The following is a 20,166-nucleotide window of genomic DNA, read 5'->3' as shown; positions in this document are numbered from 1 at the left end:
GGGGGGGCCGCCGCCCCCCCCCCCCGGGGGGGCAGAGGGAGAGCCCCCCCAAAAAAAAAAAAAAAAAAAAAAAAAAAAAAAAAAAAAAAAAAAGAACTCCTGGGTTCAAGTGATCCTCCCATTTCAGCCTAGCCAGTGGCTAGGACTTCAAGCACCTGACACCACGCCTGGCCTTTTTTTTTTTTTGAGACAGACTCTTGCTATGCTGTCCAGGATGGTCTCAAATTTCTGGCCTCAAGTCATCCTCCTGCCTCAGCCTTCCAAAGCTCTCAGATTAGAGGCATGAGCCACCACACCTGGCCCCATAGTTGACCTTAAAATAGGAGATTATATGATTATCTGGGGGTGTGGGGGGGCTGATCTAGATACATGATCCCTTTTAAAGCATGGAGCTCTTGGCGGACACAGTGGCTCACACCTGTAATCCCAGCACTTTGAGAGGCTGAGGCGGTTGGATCACCCGAGGTCTGTAATTTGAGACCAGCCTCGCCAACAGGGCGAAAACCTATTTCTGCTAAAAATACAAAAATTAGCCAGGCGTGGTGGTACACGCCTGTAATCCCAGGTACTTGGGAGGCTGAGGCAGGAGAATTGCTTGAACCTGGGAGGCGGAAGTTGCAGTGAGTCGAGATCATGCTACTGCACTCTAGCCTGGGTGACAGAGCAAGACTCGGTCTTGGGAAAAAAAAAAAAATACAAAAATTAGGCCGAGCATGGTGGCTCACTCCTGTAATCCCAGCACTCTGGGAGGTCGAGGCGGGCAGATCATGAGGTCCGGAGATTGAGACCATCCTGGCCAACACGGTGAATCCCCGTCTCTACTAAAAATACAAAAATTAGCCAGGTGTGGTGGTACGCGCCTGTAATCCCAGCTACTTGGGAGGCTAAGGCAGGAGAATTGCTTGAACCCAGGAGGCAGAGGTTGCAGTGAGCCAAGATCGTGCCACCGCACTCCAGCCTGGCAACAGAGCACGACTATCTCCAAAAAAAGAAAAGAAAAGAAAAAAGGAAAAGAGGCTGGGTGCACTGGCTCACACCTGTAATCTCAGCACTTTGGGAAGCTGAGGCAGGCAGATCACTTGAGATCAGGAGTTCAAGACCAGCCTGGCCAACATGGTGAAACCCTGACTCTACTAGAAATACAAAAAATTAGCCAGGTATGGTGGCGTGTGCCTGTAATCCTAAGTACTCAGGAGGCTGAGGCAGGACAATGGCATAAACCTGGGAGGCGGAGGTTATAGTGAGCTGAGATCGCGCGTCTGCACTCCATCCTGGGCAACAGAGCAAGACTCTGTCTCAAAAAAAGAGAAATGCCTAGAAATAAATATGAAAAGACTAAGTGGAGAAACCAAAACTCTACTTAGGGTCATAAAACAGTAGATCTCTAGCTTGTAAGTGTCTGCCTCGCTCTCCACACTGCAAGCTCTGGGATCGACATGCCCACATTCAAATCTAACATATGTGCCCACCCTCCCCTGCATTCCCAGCATATCAAGCATTTGACAATCTGTTGACTGAGTGGATTTCTTCAGCCCACATTCCAGATGCTGGCTTTGTCTGACAGGAAATGCGTGAGATAGCCCCATGGGCCAGGGCTTCTTGAACTGGCACCAGAGGAATGCAGCATTCCTCATGGGGACACAGTCAAAACTTATCCACAACATGGCATACACAAGAGAAGTGGAGATACCTGGGCTCACGTCAGCACCAGGCCATGAGCACAGTGGTATGGGAAAGCCTGAAGAACAGGGCCCAGCATGTCTCAAGGGATGGTCACAAGACACAGTAGACCATGGAGCCACAGTAGGGGTGGCCAGTGCCAACCTCTGCTGCTTTGTCTGTGTACTCCAAGCTCCCTTCTAGGCTGGTCTCTGGTCCCAAAGGGTACAAGGGCCTTAACATAACAAGAACCTACTGTGTTCAGGGCAGGAGGGATGGGCCATCAAGAGAGCCCAGGCTCCAGCTTTCACATGACATTGAACTTACTGTGCATCTGGGAAGGCAAAGCTGGAGGAGCAGCAAGGGTGACCAGTCTGACCTCTGCTGCTGTGTTCACAGAACCGCAGGCTCACTTCTTGGCCAGGGTCCTTCCTGAAGGAAATAAGAATGCCACCGAACTTGAGAACCTAATTTACGACAGGAGGAGGAAGCCCAGATGGAGTCATCCCACAGGGATAGCTAGGTCCCTGGTGGGAAGGCAGGAAGGACCCCAAAGTAAGGTCTTTGGGGCAGCAGCCCCTGCACTCCTCCAATGTTCCTTCATCCACGCAGACACACAGACTTCTGTGACCACATGTGATACCAGGCCTTGGTATCCACTTGTCCCTGCCTACTGTTTCCTTACTGCCCCGAGACGTGGCAACGCCTGGGCCTCTGCTGCTCTGTTCACACAGCTCTAGCTCCCTTCCTGGCCAGGGTCTCTCCTGGAGCAAACAGGAGTATGAAGGAACTGAACAACCCACTGTGTGCAGGGGAGGACCAGATGGCCCAGATCCAAGTCCAGTTGTATGAAAGGGCTAGGGCTCTTCAGGGAACACATGGGGCTCCACTGGCCACACAGGGCAGAGAAATGGCAAGTCACAACAACTATCACTTCGCGGAAGATAACTACCGTGCACAGCCACCACCAATGACAAACAGATGCTCACAGTGGGACCCCAACTGAAAAGGGTACTGTCTCAGCTCCAGGCTGCAGGGCTGACAGGCAGAGCCTCAAATGCTACCAGGAACTCTGTGAAGCCCAGCTGCCTGCACTGCTCCCTTCGAAGGCTGGTTCTGTCCTCGACATGGCCCATAGCCTGATGAGGAGGCTGAGGCACGGGAGAGTACAGCCAAACCCCTACTGCCTCCAATGGGGTGGCACCAGGTTCAAGAGGCAAAAGAAGCGACTGAGAGCCAGAAAACAAGATATAGGGTTTTATTGGTGGCTTACATACCGGGGAGAGTCCGGGGTGGTGGGCTGGGCAGGAGAACCACTTGCAAAAAGCATGCAGTTTATATAGCATTTTCACTTAATATCCTCCCCGGGCAACCTTCATTTAACTGAAAGCAAAAGGCCAGGATCCCCCGTACCACCAGCGTTCCATGGGACAGGGCCAAGGACCCAGATGTTCCTCAAAAATAAGGAACGAATCTCTGAGATTCCTTAGCCAGGAACTCTGAACCACACTCAGGTGTGTCTGCCACACAGGGCCATTTTCAGGTATGCTTAAGCCATTGCCATGGGGTGTGTTTACTAAACACATGAGAAGGGAAAGGCAAGGTCACAGCCTGAAGCACTGCCCACGGACGGCCCTCTGCATGCAGGGGTTACTGCTGTGGGGCTCCTTTTCTCACCATCATCACCCCAGTTCTGCTCCCAACGCTGACCCACGGACCACCGGCCCGGCACCACCACAACTGTTGCAGTGTCTGTAGCCTCACCTACAGTTCCTACTGCGCCCTGAGAAGCACTTATGGTCTTTGAGCCAGAGGCTCAGCACCCACACACACCCACCTACATCTCCACTAGGCTTTGGGTAGCACATCCAACTCCTGAGACTGTGCAGACTACCATTTTCCAGAGGCCTCTGCTCCTGCTGCTCCCTACCTACAAAGCTTGCCCCAGGGCCTTCACACGTGCAGTTCACACTGCCAGGGACACTCCTCCCCCAGTTACTTCCTGCTTGCCCTTCTAGCCTCAGTCCAGCAACCTCCAGGCTTTGTCAGATCGTGTATCCACAGCACTTCACAGGAAAATAATCCACATCCACTGGCCCAGCCACCGCCTCAGTGGCCCACTAAAGACCCACAGATGGAATCAGGGTTCTCATCTCTCTACCTTAGAGCAGCTGTGAGGCTGGCCGGCTCCTCCCACACCCTTGGCCTTACACAGACAGGGTCATCCCACAGGGATGGCTGAGGTTCTTGGCTGGGAGACAGGGAAGACCCTAAACTGAGGTCTTCAGGGCACTAGCCCCTGCACTCTTCCATTGCTCCTTCATCCATGCAGACATACAGACTTGTGTGAACACATCTGAGTTTATTCTGCCACTGCTACAGGGCCCACTGTCATTTCCAGCCCACTGAGGTTGAGGGTATGGCCAGACTGGGATTCACGCAGGCCCAGGTTGAAAGAATGTGTTGGGGTGGGGGTGCCTGGCTTTGATCCCTGCCCCAGTGGGTTGGCCAGGTAGTCAGAGCCTCCAGGTTCCCTCACACACAGCCTGGTACATTTCTGCCGTCAGGGGTCGGAAGGACTGGGCCTGGTTGTCCAGTACAAACAGAGGGTCAACCACGATCCCCACGTTGAAGCCTTCACGCACCAGCCGGGTCTTCATCAGTTTGAACGTGCTCGTGACCTCCACGGCGTCCTGCACAGCAGTAATCATGGTCCCCTCACTGACACCCCTACCCCCGACTATGATCTTCCACCCACCTTCCCTGCCACCCTGGGCTCACCTGGATGCGGATGAAATGGGGGGTAGCGTAGGCAGGGAGCCAAGCGCGAACGTGCCGGTACAACTTCTGCCCGTCGAAAGTCTGGCCGGGGGCTAGCTGCACGGCAGCCATGCCCACTTTACCCTCACACCCTAGGGAGCAGTCTGGTCACTCTTGGCTGACCCACCTCAAGGGCCCACAGCTGACCCTCCAGCCTCGCCCAGCTCTGCTCACTGGCTGTGAGATGCGGCAAGTTTCTAAACCTCTCTGTACCCTAGCGCTTCCCCACCTGTAAAATCGGAATAACGACCCCTCCACCCACAAAGCTGTTGGAAGTTTAAAATGAGAACCATCCGCACCTGGCACACACACGCCATACACATTAACCTGCTGCAGGAAGTCCACCTGCGACAACACGCCCTCCACCTCGTGCGTGGACACGTTCTCGCCCTTCCACCTGCAGGGTTGGAGCCGGCGCTTGTGACCACGCCCCCGGCAACGAGAGGCCCCGCCTCTTGCCCCGCCCCGCCTGCCCCTTTTGGGGATTAGGAGGCCCGGTCAGCCCCGCCCCCGCTAAAATCGAGAAGCCCCGCCTTCGCGTGGGAAGTCCGGAATCCAAGCTCCGCCCTCTTACGATAGGAAAGTCCCGCCTCTTCAGCCTGGCTCCCTCTAGGATCTGAAGGCTTCCGTGGTCCCGCCCCAGCCCCGCCCCGAGAAACCCCGCCTCGGACCGGAAGGTGTCCCCGAGGCGGTCGCGGAAGTAGAGGAAGCCTTCGCGGTCCATGGCCAGTACGTCCCCGGTGTTGTAGTAAACGTCGCCCGATTGCCGCACGTTGCGCACCAGCTTCCGTTCCGACAGCTCTCGGGGGCCGCGGTAGCCCACGAAGGGTTGGTGGCTTACCACCTTGGTCAGCAGCAGCCCCGGCTCCCCTGGGGGTAGGAGCAGGAACAAGAACCCCTGGAGCCCACCAGCCAAATCCCCTGCTGGAGGTTTTCAACAACGGTGGACTCTTCATCATCCAGCGCCCTGCCAAGGACAGACCCAAAGAGAGACAGGGAGATCCAGAGATTCAGAGACAGAGACCCTGAGAGACCGCGACGGGCGACACAGAAAATAAGAAGTCTAGGTCAGGCGGTATCGGGCAGCCCATGAGAAACGGAAAGGATGACAAGGGGTGGAGACGGACAGACAAATGGCAGTGAGAATACACATGACCAGGACCTTGCAAGGCCCTGGGCGAAGACACTAACAAGGTACAGGAAAAGAGACCAATGGCTGGAATGCCACAGAAAGCTCAAGAGAACAAATCAGATGGACACCCAGAGACCCAGTAAATCAGAGCGAGAGATCAAGGCAGGGGAGCTGGGCAGAGCGGAGAAGCTGAGGCAGAGCCCCCAGATGGTGGTAAGACAGGCCACTGGCTCAGGGTCCAGATGAAGGCTGCATACCCCTTTAGTGAGCACCAGTGTTAAGGTTTTGGGCAGCTCGTTCCAGCCAGAGAAGACTGAGGGTCACCACCCCCACCACCCAGGAAAGGCTCCTCAACCCCCATACCTAGCCCTACAGGGATGCAGAAGCCCTGATTATCCCTCACAGGCTCCTCCGCCTCCATGTCGAACTGCACCAGCTCAAAGGGGGACAGCATCTGGGGTAGAGGGTGGGGTGTCGACATAGGTCCTGTGGGCTCAGCCTCAGTCGGGGCAGCTGCACACCGGGCACCCGCACACTCACTCGAAGGAGGCAGTTCATCTTGCCTAGGGCCCCGCGGCGCCCCACATAGTTGACTAAGCCCATGTTGCCTTCTGTGGAGCCGTAGATTTCCCAGATCCGAATGGGACCGAAGCGCTGCTGGAAGGCCTCCCACACATCAGCCCGGAGTCCATTGCCCATCGCCATGCGGACTGGATGTGTCCAGTCCTCTGGTTGCTACAGGAATGTCCCCAGAAGGGTGAGGAGGAGGTGCTTTGGGGGCATGCCTTAGAAACTTTACCTAGAGGGGGTGTTATCCTGGGTCCTTACCTTGGGAGTTACCTGGAAGGTGATGGGGAACCTCTACCTAAGGGATCTACCTGGGTTACTTACATGAGAGTAGTTACTGGAGTCTTTTCAAATAGAGGGTTACCTGCAGGGGTGACCTGAGAGCTTTGCCTAGGGGACGTTACCAGAGGTGACTGGAGGCCTCATCTGGGGTCTCACCTAAGAGTAGTTACTTAGAATTTTAATTTCATGGAGATTTAATTTTAATTAATTAATGTTTAATGGAAATTCTCACAATAGGTGTAGGGGCTATTATTCCTGTTTCCCAAATGAGGACACTGAGGCTGAAGGTAGCACAGCTATCAGAGAAACCACTATTGGAAGCCTTGTCTGGAACTCCTTATCTGGGTTCTTGCATGAGGTGGATTATCTGAGGGACTTGCTTGAGTTCAGTACCTGAATCTTTACCTGAGATGTCATCTGGGATTTCATACTTGGGTGTTCACCATGGAGCCCTAATCTTAGAGCCTCACCTGGGGCGTGTTACACAAGTACCGCAGGAGCTCGCCCACATACAGGATCACTGTCACGCCATGCTGCCGACAGTCATCCCAGAAGCAGGAAGCAGAGAACTTGGGGGCCAGAACACAGGTGGCTCCTGGGAGATGAGAGGGGAGGGTGTTCCAGGTCATGCTTCCAAGTTGTTGTAAGAAGCTGCTTTTAGCACCTGTGTTCACCCACCCCCACACCCTGAAATACAGGACAATACTGAGTTCATCTTTGTGTCCTTGGCCCAGCCAGGACTGCTGTCATTAGAAGAGCATAGGCAGGCCTGGGTTCAAATCCTGTCTCCAAGATGCTTGGAAAGCTCCATGCCTGATATAAAGTGATCAATGCTAAATAAGGGCTGCAAATATTAATTAATTTTTTTTTTTTGAGATAGAGTCTCGCTCTGTTGCCCAGGCTGAAGTGCAGTGGTGCAATCTCGGCTCACTGCAACCTCTGCCTCCCAGGTTCAAGCGCTTCTCCTGCCTCAGCCTTCTGAGTAGCTGGGATTACAGGCACCCGCCACCACGGCTGGCTAATTTTTGTATTTGTTTTAGTAGAGACGGGGTTTCACCATGTTGCCCAGGCTGGTCGTGAACTCCTGACCTTTCAGGTGATCCACCCGCCTCAGCCTCCCAAAGTGCTGGGATTACAGGTGTGAGCCACCATGCCCGGCCACTTTTCTAATTTTTATTTTTACTTGTCACTGACTCGAAGCTCAAATCACTCTTGATTGTGATAAATGAATGCCCAGCTAAGCAGATGGGTGGGCAGGTGGATGGATATGGTAGATGAATGGAAAGATGAATGGATGGACAGTTACAGTAGTGAGTGAATAGATGGATGGATGGACAGTTAGAGTAGTGAGTGAGTAGATGGATGGGTGGACAGAACAGTGAGTGAATAGATGGATGGACAGAGTAGTGAGTGAGTAGATGGATGGGTGGACAGAGTAGTGAGTGAGTAGATGGATGGATGGACAGTTAGAGTAGTGAGTGAGTAGACGGATGGGTGGACAGTAGTGAGTGAGTAGATGGATGGACAGTTAGAGTGGTGAGTGAGTAGATGGATGGACAGTTAGAGTAGTGAGTGAGTAGATGGATGGACAGGGTAGTGAGTGAGTAGATGGATGGGTGGACATTTAGAGTAGTGAGTGAGTAGATGGATGGGTGGACAGTTAGTGAGTGAGTAGACGGATGGGTGGGTGGTGACATGCAGAGGCCGGGGGTAGAAAGATGGATAGGTGTAAGGATGGATAGATGTGTGGGTGGGTGGATTAATGGATGAGTGAAGAAGTAGGTGAGTAGGTGGATGGGTGGGTTGGTAGATGTATGTATGGATGTATTGATGTATGGACACATGGATTAATAAGATATAGGGGGCTGGGCATGATGGCTCATGCCTGTAATCCCAACATTTTGGGAGGCTGAGGGGGGTGGATCACCTGAAAGATGAGGAGTTCGACACCAGCCTAGCCAACATGGTGAAACCCCATCTCTACCAAAAAATGCAAAAATTATCCAGGCATGGTGGTGCACACCTGTAGTCCCAGCTACTTGGGAGGCTAAGGTGGGAGAATCGCTTGAACCCAGGAGGGGGAGAGTGTGGTGAGCCGAGCTTGACCACTGCACTCCAGCCTGGGTGACAGAGTAAGACTCTGTCTCAAAAAAAAAAAAGAAGCTGAATCTAACAACACCTTTAGAGAAAGTTTCCAATTTAACAAGAAATGCAGACGAAAGGGGAACAGAGACCTACAAGCAAATACAATGGGGAGACTGTTTAATTATATAGTTAAAAAAAAAAAAAAAAACACCCAGCCAATTGGCTGGGCACAGCGGCTTACACCTGTAATCTCAGCACTTTAGGAGGCCGACATGGTTGGATCACTTGAGGCCAGAAGTTCAAGACCAGACTGGCCAACAGGGTAAAACCCTGTCTTTACTAAAAATACAAAAAAATTAGCTGGGCATGGTGGCCCACACCTGTAATCACAGCTACTCCGGAGGCTGAGGCATGAGAATCATTTGAACCCAGGAGGCAGAGGTTGCAGTGAGCCAAGATCACACCACTGCACTCCAGCCTGGGTGACAAAGCAAGACCCCGTCTCTGAAAACAAAACCAAACCAAAACAGCCCATTGGAGAAATCTGAGCATAGTCGACATCATATAATATTAAGGGGTTACGGCCGGGTGCGGTGGCTCAAGCCTGTCATCCCAGCACTTTGGGAGGCCGAGGCGGGCGGATCACGAGGTCAGGAGATCGAGACCATCCTGGCTAACACGGTGAAACCCCGTCTCTACTGAAAAATTCAAAAAACTAGCCGGGCGAGGTGGCGGCGCCTATAGTCCCAGCTACTCCGGAGGCTGAGGCAGGAGAATGGCGTGAACCCGGGAGGCGGAGCTTGCAGTGAGCTGAGATCCAGCCACTGCACTCCAGCCCGGGCGAGAGCGAGACTCCGTCTCAAAAAAAAAAAAAAAAAATTAAGGGGTTACTATTAGTGTTGATAGGTGTGATAATTTGGTTACAGTTTCTTAAGTGCTTATATATTAGAGATATGTACTGCAATATTTACAAGCATATAGTGTCTAGGATTTGCTCTGATCTATTCTAGAAAGAAATAGGGAAGTGGCTGGGCACGCTGGCTCACACCTGTAATCCCAGCACTTTGGGAGGCTGAGGCGGGTGAATCACCTGAGGTCAGGAGTTTGAGACCAGCCTGGCCAGCATGGCAAAACCTCGTCTCTACTACAAATACAAAAATTTGCCGGGCATGGTGGCGTGCACCTGTAATCCCAGCTACTCAGGAGGCTGAGGCAGAAAATTGCTTGAACCCGTGGGGCGGAGGTTGTGGTGAGCTGAGATGGCACCACTACACTCCAGCCTGAGCGACAGAGTGAGACTCTGTCTCAAAAACAAACAAAAAAGAAACAGGGAAGTACATGTGAAATTAAACTGGCAACATGTTAATTATTGAGGCTGGGCGAAGATACATGAGATGTCATCAAGCTATTTTCACTTTTTTTTTTTGAGATTGAGTTTTGCTTTTTGCCCAGGCTGGAGTGCAATGGCGAGATCTCGGCTCACTGCAACCCCCGCCTCCCGGGTTCAAGCGATTCTCCTACCTCAGCCTCCTGAGTAGCTGGGATTACAGGTATGTGCCCCCATGACTGGCTAAATTTTTTTATGTTTTTAGTAGAGACAGGGTTTCTCCATGTTGGTCAGGCTTGTCTCAAACTCCTGATTTCAGGTGATCCGCCGGCCTCAGCCTCCCAAAGTGCTGGGATTACAGGCATGAGCCACCACGCCCAGCTAATTTTTATATTTTAAGTAGAGACGGATTTCACCATGTTGGCCAGGCTGATCTTCAACTTCTGACCTCAGGTGATCCACCAGCCTCATCCTCCCAAAGTGCTGGGATTACAGGGGTGAGCCACTGGGCACAGCCCAAACTTTTCATAATTTAAAAAAAAAAAAAAATCTGGCTGGGTGCAGTGGCTCACGCCTGTAATCCCAGCACTTTGGGAGGCCGAGGCAGGCGGATCACCTGAGGTCAGGAGTTCGAGACAAGCCTGACCAACATGGAGAAACCCCTCTCTATTAAAACATAAAAAAATTAGCCGGTCACAGGGGCACATGTCTGTAATCCCAGCTACTCAGGAGGCTGAGGCAGGCGGATCACGAGGTCAGGAATTCGAGACCAGCCTGGCCAACATGGTGAAACCCCTTCTCTACTAAAAATACAAAATTAGCCAGGAACGGTGGTGGGCACCTGTAATAACAGCTACTAGGGAGACTGAGGCAGGAGAATCGCTCACAAGTGCTCACCACTATGCCTGGCTTTTTTTTTTTTTTTTTAACAGATGGACTCTCACTATGTTGCCCAGGCTGGTGTTGAACTCCTGGGCTCAAGTGACCCTCCTGCCTTGGCACCCCAAAGTACAGGGATTATAGGCATGAGCAGCCACACCTAGCTATGATAAAAGTTTGAAAACAAAAAGAGGCTGGGCGCGGTGGTTCACACCTGTAATCCCAGCACTTTGGGAGGCTGAGGCGGGTGAGTCACCTGAGGTCAGGAGTTCGAGACCAGCCTGGCCAACATGGAGAACCCTTGTCTCTACTAAAAATACAAACATTAGCCGGGTGTGGTGGCAGGTGTCTGTAATCCCAGCTACTCGCGAGACTCAGCCTCAGCACAGAATTGCTTGAACCCGGGAGGCAGAGGTTGTGGTCAGCTGAGCTCACACCAGTACACTCCAGCCTGGGCGACAGAGTGAGACTCCGTCTCAAAAAAAAAAAAAAAAAAAAAAAATTATTGAGGCTGGGTGATGATACATGAGATGTCATCAAACTATTTTCGCTTTTTTTTTTGGCAACTGAGTTTCACTCTTTTCGCAACCCCTGCCTCCCAGGTTCAAGCGACTCTCCTGCCTCCGCCTCCTGGGTTCACGCCATTCTCCTGCCTCCGCCTCACGGGTTCAAGCAATTCTCCTGCCTCAGCTTCCCGAGTAGCTGGAAGTACAGGCGCCCGCCACCACGCCCACCTAATTTTGTATTTTCAGTATCACTAAATTCTTTGCCTAGCAAGGAATATTAATACTAAGACCCTGGGAAGGGAATTCATTCCTGGGGGGAGGTTTATAAACGGCCACTCTGGGAATGTCTGTCCTATGCAGTTGAGGTAAGGGCTGAGATACCCCCTGGTCTCCTGCAGAACCCTCAGGCTTACTAGGGTAGGGAAAAACCCCGCCCTGGTAAATTGGAGGTCAGATTGGTTCTCTGCTCTCCAACACTGTTTTCTGTTGTTTACGATGTTTATCAAGACAATGCATACACCGCTGAACATACTCTTATCAGTAGTTCTGTTTTGCCCTTTGCCTTGTGATCTTTGTTGGACCCTTATCAGTAGTTCTGCTTTTTGCCCTTTGAAGCACGTGATCTTTGTACCTACTCCCTGTTCTTGCACCCCCTCCCCTTTTGAAACCCTTAATAAAACTTGCTGGCTTTGAGGCTCAGGTGGGCATCACGGTCCTACTGATATGTGATGTCACCCCTGGTGGCCCAGCTGTAAAATTCCTCTCTTTGTACTCTTTCTCTTTATTTCTCAGCTGGCCGACACTTATGGAAACTAGAAAGAACCTATGTTGAAATACTGGGGGCGGGTTCCCCTAATACCACCATGCCTGGCTTTTTTTTTTTTTTTTTAACAGAAGGCCTCTCACTATGTTGTCCAGGCTAGTGTTGAACTCCTGGGCTCAAGGGACCCTCCTGCCTTGGCACCCCAAAGTGCAGGGATTATAGGCATGAGCAACCACACCTAGCCATGATAAAAGTTTGAAAACACAAAGAGGCCGGGTGCAGTGGCTCACACCTGTAATCCCAGCACTTTGGGAGGCCGAGGCTGGTGGATCACAAGGTCAGGAAGTTTGAGACCAGCCTGACCAACATGGTGAAACCTTGTTCTAGTAAAATACAAAAATTAGCTGGCATGGTGGTGCATGCCTGTAATCCCAGCTACTCAGGGGCTGAGTCAAAGAATCGCTTGAACCTGGAGGTGGAGGTTGCAGTTACTGAGATCATGCACTGCACTCCAGCCTGGGCCATAGAGCAAGATCCGTGTCTCAAAAAAAAAAAAAAAGAGAGAAAATGGCTGGGCGCGGTGGCTCATACCTGTAATCTCAGCACTTTGAAGGCGAGGCAGGTGGATCACGAGGTCAGAAGTTCAAGAACCAGCCTGGCCAAAGATGGTGAAATTCATCTCTACTAAAAATACAAAAATTAGCTTGGCAGGCCCGGGCCGCGTGGCTCAAGCCCTGTAATCCCAGCACTTTGAGGCCGAGACGGGCGGATCACGAGGTCAGGAGATCGAGACCATCCTGGGCTACACAGTGAAACCCCCGTCTCTACTAAAAATACAAAAACCTAAGCCGGGCGAGTGGCGGGCCGCCTGTAGTCCCAGCTACTTCGGAGGCTGAGGCAGGTGAATGGCGTAAACGGGAGGCGGAGCTTGCAGTGAGCTGAGATGCCGGACACTGCACTCCAGCCTGGGCGACAGAGCAAGACTCCGTCTCAAAAAAAAAAACAAAAAAAAAAAAAAAAAAAAAAAAAAAAAAAAAAATTAGCTGGCATAGTGGTGGTGGGTGCATGTAATCCCAGATACTCGGGAGGCTGAGGCAGGAGAATTGCTTGAACCCAGGAGGCAGAGGTTGCGGTGAGCCAAGATCAGGCCACTGCACTCCAGCCTGGCGACAAAGCAAGACTCCGTCTCAAAAATAAAAAATAAATAAAAAAAGAGAAAAAAGAACAAGCTATGGAGAGGTCCCTGTCTAGATTCTGAATCAAGAGTCCAAAGAGACAGCCCTATGGAGTGCTTGAGAGCACTCCTACTCCAGCTCCCCCTGGGGCCATGTCACAAATCTGGGCCAGCATCCCCATCGTCTCCTGAGCACCCCACCTTCCCTGGATGCCTGTGACCGTCACTCATATCAGGTCTTGTCACCTCCTGACCAAAGCACAGCCATTAGGGACTGTGTGGGCGTCCAAGCTTCTGTCCATGGGGCTCTGGTACTCATTGGTGGGTGTCCCTTCTCGAAAGTGAGAACGCAGGGTGTGGGTAACCTACAGTGTCTTTTTGCCTTGACAGCCCCACCCTGACACTTACTCCAGTGGTCCTGTAGATTGGAGAGATCCTCAGAAGTGGGCTTACCGAGCTCTAAGCAGCCGAGGATCCCAACGACAAGTCCCATCACGTGGTACAGAGGCAGGACTATGTAAACCACATCATCAGCTGTGGCCCCAAATAAGGACAGCATCTTGCTCATCTGCAGTACCCTCTCATGCGTGAGGATGGCTGGCTTCGGGAGGCCTTGGGATGAAGGCATGGCAAGGGCAGGGTGGTGAAATGACAGCACAGAGAGGGGCCTGACCAGAGGGATAGATCTCTAACAGCCAGGCCTGCATTGGGGTTTGAGGCTCTCAGAGAGCAGTCAAGTATAGGGATCTGTGGTTGGGTTCACAGGCTGAATTTGGACTGAGAGTAATATGTCAAGACCAAAGGTTTCAGTGGCTGTTTACTGGACACAGGAAGAATTCTAGCATTGACCTCTCAAATTACATTGGGGTCAGAGTTCAGGCCAAATGTCAAAATCAAGGCTGGGCGCAGTGGCTCATGCCTGTAATTCCATCATTTTGGGAGGCTGAGGTAGACAGATCACCTGAGATCAGGGGTTAGAAACCAGCATGGCCAACTTGGCAAAACCCTGTCTCTACCAAAATGCAAAATTAGCCAGGTGTGGTGGTGGGTGCCTGTAATCTCAGCTACTCAGGAGGCTGAGGCAAGAGAATCGCTTGAACCCAGGAGGTGGAGGTTGCAGTGAGCCGAGATCGCACCACTGCACTCCAGCCTAGGCGAGAGAGCAAGACTGTCTCAAAAAAAACAAAACAAAACAAACAAAACAGCCAAACAAACAGAAAACACATGTCAAAATCAGATGGTAAAGTGGTTTCAGAGATCAACACTGAGGCACAAGTCAAGTGTGGGGTCAGGTCAGCCTGAGAGTTCAGAGGCTGGTGCTAATGGGCACCCTCACCAGTGGTCCCTGAGGTGTAGATGAAGAGGGCAGGGCTTCTCCAAGTGATCCCAGCACGCAGGTCAGCAGGCACTGGATGGGAGGGCGCTGCATCCAGGGCAGCCCCAGAGCCCCACCCCTGGTGTAGGGGAGGTATGACTGAGGTAGAAGCAGCGGATGTTCTCAGCCTGCAGCTTGGGAAGGATCTCCTCCAGGCTCTCCCGGAGGTCTGCAGGGATGGGTCAGAGGAGAAACAGAGGCAAGGCTCACCTTTGAGGTCGCGAGGTGGGATCTGAGACCCACAGATGCAGGCAGAGTTGCAGCTAGCATAGAAAAGCGTCCACGTTGTTTGGTAAAGAATCCCATCATTAGTATTTTGGTCAAAAGGATTGAAATAGCCATTGTGGGAAAATTAAACTGTGGTGACTTGAAAACTACTTTCTCCTCATAAGTCTTGATTATAATTGCCTGAGAAAGTGGGCAGGTGGGGACCAAGGGCCTCTGCCAGTCCCACCAGGACCCCTGTCCTACAGTCCCTGACCTTGCCCCTTCCATTCTCCACTGGCTCCAAGGCCCTCACCTGGGTCCACCACCAGCACCCGGGCCCCAGAGATCAGCACAGAGTGCACCAGGGGCATCCCCGGCTATGTGGGTTGATCCAGGCTGTTGGGCAGCCCAGCTTGGCCAGCCCCAGCCACAGACACAGGGCTGGAACGGCCTGGGAAGCCAGCACCAGGAGGGCGGCAGGCTCCCCAGCACACAGCCTCGCACGGCCACCCAGCTCAGCCTTCAGGGCCCATGCCGCCTGGCAGGCCCGGGCATCCAGCTCGCCAAGGGTGACTGAGCCAACCCCAGGTCCCGTCCACACCAAGNTACTCCAGTGGTCCTGTAGATTGGAGAGATCCTCAGAAGTGGGCTTACCGAGCTCTAAGCAGCCGAGGATCCCAACGACAAGTCCCATCACGTGGTACAGAGGCAGGACTATGTAAACCACATCATCAGCTGTGGCCCCAAATAAGGACAGCATCTTGCTCATCTGCAGTACCCTCTCATGCGTGAGGATGGCTGGCTTCGGGAGGCCTTGGGATGAAGGCATGGCAAGGGCAGGGTGGTGAAATGACAGCACAGAGAGGGGCCTGACCAGAGGGATAGATCTCTAACAGCCAGGCCTGCATTGGGGTTTGAGGCTCTCAGAGAGCAGTCAAGTATAGGGATCTGTGGTTGGGTTCACAGGCTGAATTTGGACTGAGAGTAATATGTCAAGACCAAAGGTTTCAGTGGCTGTTTACTGGACACAGGAAGAATTCTAGCATTGACCTCTCAAATTACATTGGGGGTCAGAGTTCAGGCCAAATGTCAAAATCAAGGCTGGGCGCAGTGGCTCATGCCTGTAATTCCATCATTTTGGGAGGCTGAGGTAGACAGATCACCTGAGATCAGGGGTTAGAAACCAGCATGGCCAACTTGGCAAAACCCTGTCTCTACCAAAAATGCAAAAATTAGCCAGGTGTGGTGGTGGGTGCCTGTAATCTCAGCTACTCAGGAGGCTGAGGCAAGAGAATCGCTTGAACCCAGGAGGTGGAGGTTGCAGTGAGCCGAGATCGCACCACTGCACTCCAGCCTAGGCGAGAGAGCAAGACTGTCTCAAAAAAAACAAAACAAAACAAACAAAACAGCCAAACAAACAGAAAACACATGTCAAAATCAGATGGTAAAGTGGTTTCAGAGATCAACACTGAGGCACAAGTCAAGTGTGGGGTCAGGTCAGCCTGAGAGTTCAGAGGCTGGTGCTAATGGGCACCCTCACCAGTGGTCCCTGAGGTGTAGATGAAGAGGGCAGGGCTTCTCCAAGTGATCCCAGCACGCAGGTCAGCAGGCACTGGATGGGAGGGCGCTGCATCCAGGGCAGCCCCCAGAGCCCCCACCCCTGGTGTAGGGGAGGTATGACTGAGGTAGAAGCAGCGGATGTTCTCAGCCTGCAGCTTGGGAAGGATCTCCTCCAGGCTCTCCCGGAGGTCTGCAGGGATGGGTCAGAGGAGAAACAGAGGCAAGGCTCACCTTTGAGGTCGCGAGGTGGGATCTGAGACCCACAGATGCAGGCAGAGTTGCAGCTAGCATAGAAAAGCGTCCACGTTGTTTGGTAAAGAATCCCATCATTAGTATTTTTGGTCAAAAAGGATTGAAATAGCCATTGTGGGAAAATTAAACTGTGGTGACTTGAAAACTACTTTCTCCTCATAAGTCTTGATTATAATTGCCTGAGAAAGTGGGCAGGTGGGGACCAAGGGCCTCTGCCAGTCCCACCAGGACCCCTGTCCTACAGTCCCTGACCTTGCCCCCTTCCATTCTCCACTGGCTCCAAGGCCCTCACCTGGGTCCACCACCAGCACCCGGGCCCCAGAGATCAGCACAGAGTGCACCAGGGGCATCCCCCGGCTATGTGGGTTGATCCAGGCTGTTGGGCAGCCCAGCTTGGCCAGCCCCAGCCACAGACACAGGGCTGGAACGGCCTGGGAAGCCAGCACCAGGAGGGCGGCAGGCTCCCCAGCACACAGCCTCGCACGGCCACCCAGCTCAGCCTTCAGGGCCCATGCCGCCTGGCAGGCCCGGGCATCCAGCTCGCCAAGGGTGACTGAGCCAACCCCAGGTCCCGTCCACACCAAGATTGCCTTGCCAGACTGAGCTCGTGCTCGCCTCTCGAAGGCATCTACAAAGGTGTCAGGCGGCTGCCGGCTCAAGCATGCCCTGACCTTCAGGCCCACATGGAGGAGCTTAGCCAAGAAGACCACATCAGCCGGCAGCCAGCGTAGCCCTGGGGGCGGCCGTGCTGGCAGCAGGGTTAGTGCCAGGGCCGCAGCTGCCAGGCTCAGCCCATGGGGCACCCAGGGGCTGAGCCAGGGCCGTGCTAACATGGCCAGCCCAAGTAACACGCAGCATGTGGGATCCCCTAGCAGCCAGCGCAGGGTCAAGGCCGCAGCCACTGGCCACACTGGCTGTCCCAGGCCCCAGAGCAGGAGCAGCAGCAGCAGCAGCAAGGCCAACTGTCGCCTGACACTCATGGTACCAGCTCCTCCCTAGGAGCAGCAGCTGTGGAATACTGAGGCTTACCTCTGGCCCCTCAGAGTAGCCCAATGGCTCCTCCCCAGGGGTGGCGGCCCTGGCACTGCTGACAGTGGCTGGTCCTCTCCCCAGGACTTTGCCCCCAGCCTTTCTCCTCTACATGTTTGTTTGCTCTGACTGGTCTTGTGTGTGGCTCCAGCCCCTCTCTGCCTATTTGCCACCCTTATCAGCCCCCTCCTTTGCCAGGTCTGACCCCTTTCCATCATTGGTCTCTGGGTTCCCAGGTCTCTGCCCTTTGGGCACCACCACTAGCCTCCCTTCCTGCTGTCCTGCTTGCCCCATCCACCCTCCAGGGCTGGCATCTAACTCCCTTGCCTCCCCTCCCATCCCTGCTGTGTACCAGGCACTCAGAGCACAGAAATCCCTGCCCTTGGGAACACTCCAATCAGGCCAAACAGAAAAGCAACAGGACAGTAAGGTGGACCTCACTGGGAGGTCCTCCTGTGACACCCACTTAAACCCTGGGGAGAGGGGCTCAGCCAGGCTAAGCCCCTTGTCCCACGATCCAAGGAATCGTAGCCTCCTGTCAGGCATCCAGCAAGTGCTCAGTAAATAGAAGAACACTCGCATCGCCTGGATTCAAACCAGCTCTGCCCCCCACCCATGTGCTTACTCTGCGAGTCTCTGCCCCACCTCTGGCTTTGATGACGATGGAGTCCTGGGGTTCAGGAGACTGAAGTCAGCCCATGATGCAGTTGGATCATCAAGGCCCTGGCATTTCACCTTGAGGAGGCAGTCCCAGAAGGTAAACCCAGAGGAGCTGCCATTGGCCTAGGAGCCTGGCAGGTCAGCCTGGGGCATGGCCCTCCAGGCCATACCCCACTCCACCAGCTCGAAATCCTTAGGGCAGGGCACCTAGGCTAGGAGCCACTATTGTGCTGAAGAGGGGAGAAGTAAAGAGTGGCTGCTCTCTCCGCTGGATGCAGAGGCCTGGGACACTGGCTGGCCACTGGGGTGGTGTCCCAACCGCCCAGCAGTCAGCCCCCGGACCCCCCCCCTCACTGTTTCCTGTCCCCAACACGGCCATCGGAGCCCTCCCTGAACTTGGCCCCAGCACCAAGGGCAGATATATGGGGCTCATATACCCTCAGGGCAACCTGGCCCCAAAGATCCCCCTGGGCTCACCACAAGCAAGGTGCTCAGCCATGTCCATCAGAGTGGGGGAGGGGAAGTCGCAAGTCCAAAAGGCCCTTAGACCCTGGCTGGAAGATCTGTGGGAGGGGCCTCAAAGGTCGTGGACAGCAGCAATCAGCAGTGTGATGGGGCTTTCACATGGCCTCCCTCTCAGAGACCCATCTCAGATGTGGCCTGCCTATCCCCCTCCCCACAGGACTCAGGGATCCAAGAGAAGCAAGTGCCGGTTATATATGTAGCCCATCTTAGCTCCTACACAATAGAGGTCCGAGATGGCAAAGTGGACCATCCTGCCCCTGCCCAGGACAACCTGTGGGCCGCATGGGTGCCGCCCAAGAACAAGGACGCTGAGCCCTGACACCCACAGCTTGTCTATGAGAGCAAGGCACGCACTGATCCAGGTGCTCACAGCCTCGTGGTTTACGCCCCAAGGCCTACAGTCCTTTATTAGAGTGAGAGTCCCGAGGCCCAGGCCCCATATATGATGGGTCCACTTGGGCCTCCTTAGGCGCCCCATGACGGAGGGATACTTGGGTAGGGAGCTAGGAACCTTGCCCAGCCTCACACCCGGGGCAGGGGAGCGGCCCCAGCCCCCACCCCCACCCCAGGAGGGGGCGGGGCGAGAACCGGAGTCCTATCTTGGGCCGGGTCCCAGTGCCTGAGCGCCCGGTTTAGGCAGGAAATGGTCTAGTTCTCAGAGGTGGTCTAGTCCCTAACCAGCCCCAGCTCGGCACCACCTGGAGGGTTCAAGCACATGGAGGAGAGGAGTAAGGCGGACTTAGGCCCTGGTATGGAGAAAGGGTGAAGGGAGAGAGAGGACCTGCGCTCAGGAGGGAGTGTGGTCTAGTGGCGGGAACCACAGGTCCCGTAGCGGGCGTGGCCCGTAGCGGGCGTGGCCGACCGTGCGGGAGGCCCCGGATTCACCGTGGGCGAGGCCAGGCCGCAGCCCCATCAGGGTGCCGCCGGCAGGTGGCGCTCCAGCAGTGCGCCCCGGGGTTTGGCGAAGAAAAGACCTTGCGCAGGCGGGGGCAGGGCGCGGCGGCCTCGGGCCCGGTGGAGTGCCGCCATGTGCCACGTTGAGCTGGAGGCTCTTCTGCGTTTGAAAGCCAGCTTGGCGCAGACGGCGGCCACTGAAAGGGCGCGCACGCCCGGTGTGCCCCGTGACCATGTGCTTGAGCCAGGTAGTCCGCGCTAGCGGGAAAGAAGATGCGCCAGCACAACGGGGCCGCAACTGGTGCGGGCCTTCTCCCCTGCGGGACGACAGGGCGGGCCGCGAACTTAAGTCAGACTCTACAGCTCCCCGCCGCCACCCCACCCCACCCCCACCCTGGGCGCCTGGACCTGGCAGGAGCTCCCCTCCCCTCCCGAACCACTATCCCGGGATCCCATGCCTGTCGGGGGAC

The 20,166-nt window shown here is 54.1% G+C and overlaps 1 protein-coding gene and 1 long non-coding RNA gene across 5 annotated transcripts; one reads left to right on the top strand and one right to left on the bottom strand.

Annotated features, from left to right (window-relative positions):
• Window positions 1-1,986: 1,986 nt before the first annotated feature.
• On the bottom strand, window positions 1,987-18,243 carry SLC27A5 (solute carrier family 27 member 5). Of its 4 annotated transcripts, none has more exons than XR_001881201.1 (10): window positions 16,881-17,611; window positions 16,317-16,526; window positions 15,431-15,589; window positions 6,931-7,055; window positions 6,152-6,346; window positions 5,975-6,065; window positions 5,151-5,446; window positions 4,779-4,876; window positions 4,441-4,571; window positions 4,005-4,352 (listed from the first exon to the last, which is right to left on the bottom strand). XR_001881201.1 is itself a non-coding variant. In XM_017850559.1 (10 exons), exons 1-10 carry the CDS (start codon window positions 17,566-17,568, stop codon window positions 4,176-4,178), a joined length of 2,073 nt encoding a protein of 690 aa, XP_017706048.1. In that variant the 5' UTR covers window positions 17,569-18,243; the 3' UTR covers window positions 4,005-4,175. The 4 variants fall into 4 exon arrangements, 3 of the variants coding, with proteins under 3 accessions (XP_017706049.1, XP_017706050.1, XP_017706048.1); XM_017850559.1 differs by having other exon boundaries at window positions 5,151-5,349; window positions 16,881-18,243; XM_017850560.1 differs by lacking the exons at window positions 4,005-4,352; window positions 4,441-4,571 and adding an exon at window positions 1,987-2,091.
• LOC108514375 (uncharacterized) lies at window positions 5,440-13,698 on the top strand. Its single transcript, XR_001881204.1, has 3 exons — window positions 5,440-5,824; window positions 6,237-6,368; window positions 13,585-13,698. It is a non-coding gene; the product is annotated as an uncharacterized LOC108514375 (long non-coding RNA).
• Window positions 18,244-20,166: the final 1,923 nt, after the last annotated feature.

Source organism: Rhinopithecus bieti, unplaced genomic scaffold (genome assembly GCF_001698545.2).
Source record: "Rhinopithecus bieti isolate Rb0 unplaced genomic scaffold, ASM169854v2 scaffold_32008, whole genome shotgun sequence".
Lineage (NCBI taxonomy): Eukaryota > Metazoa > Chordata > Mammalia > Primates > Cercopithecidae > Rhinopithecus > Rhinopithecus bieti.
The sequence above is the reverse complement of the archived record's forward strand: the minus strand, read 5'-3'. Positions and strand labels throughout refer to the sequence as shown.

Bases quoted from the DNA above. Each gene is read 5' to 3' on its own strand.
- SLC27A5 (XM_017850559.1), bottom strand. From the start codon at position 17,568: ATGAGTGTCAGGCGACAGTTGGCCTTGCTGCTGCTGCTGCTGCTCCTG. The intron at 15,590-16,316 runs GTGAGGGTGCCC...CTTCATCCCAAG, and splicing joins CTACACCTCAGGGACCACTG to GCCTCCCGAAGCCAGCCATC. The intron at 4,877-5,150 runs GTCCGAGGCGGG...CCAACCCTGCAG, and splicing joins CGCCTCGGGGACACCTTCCG to GTGGAAGGGCGAGAACGTGT.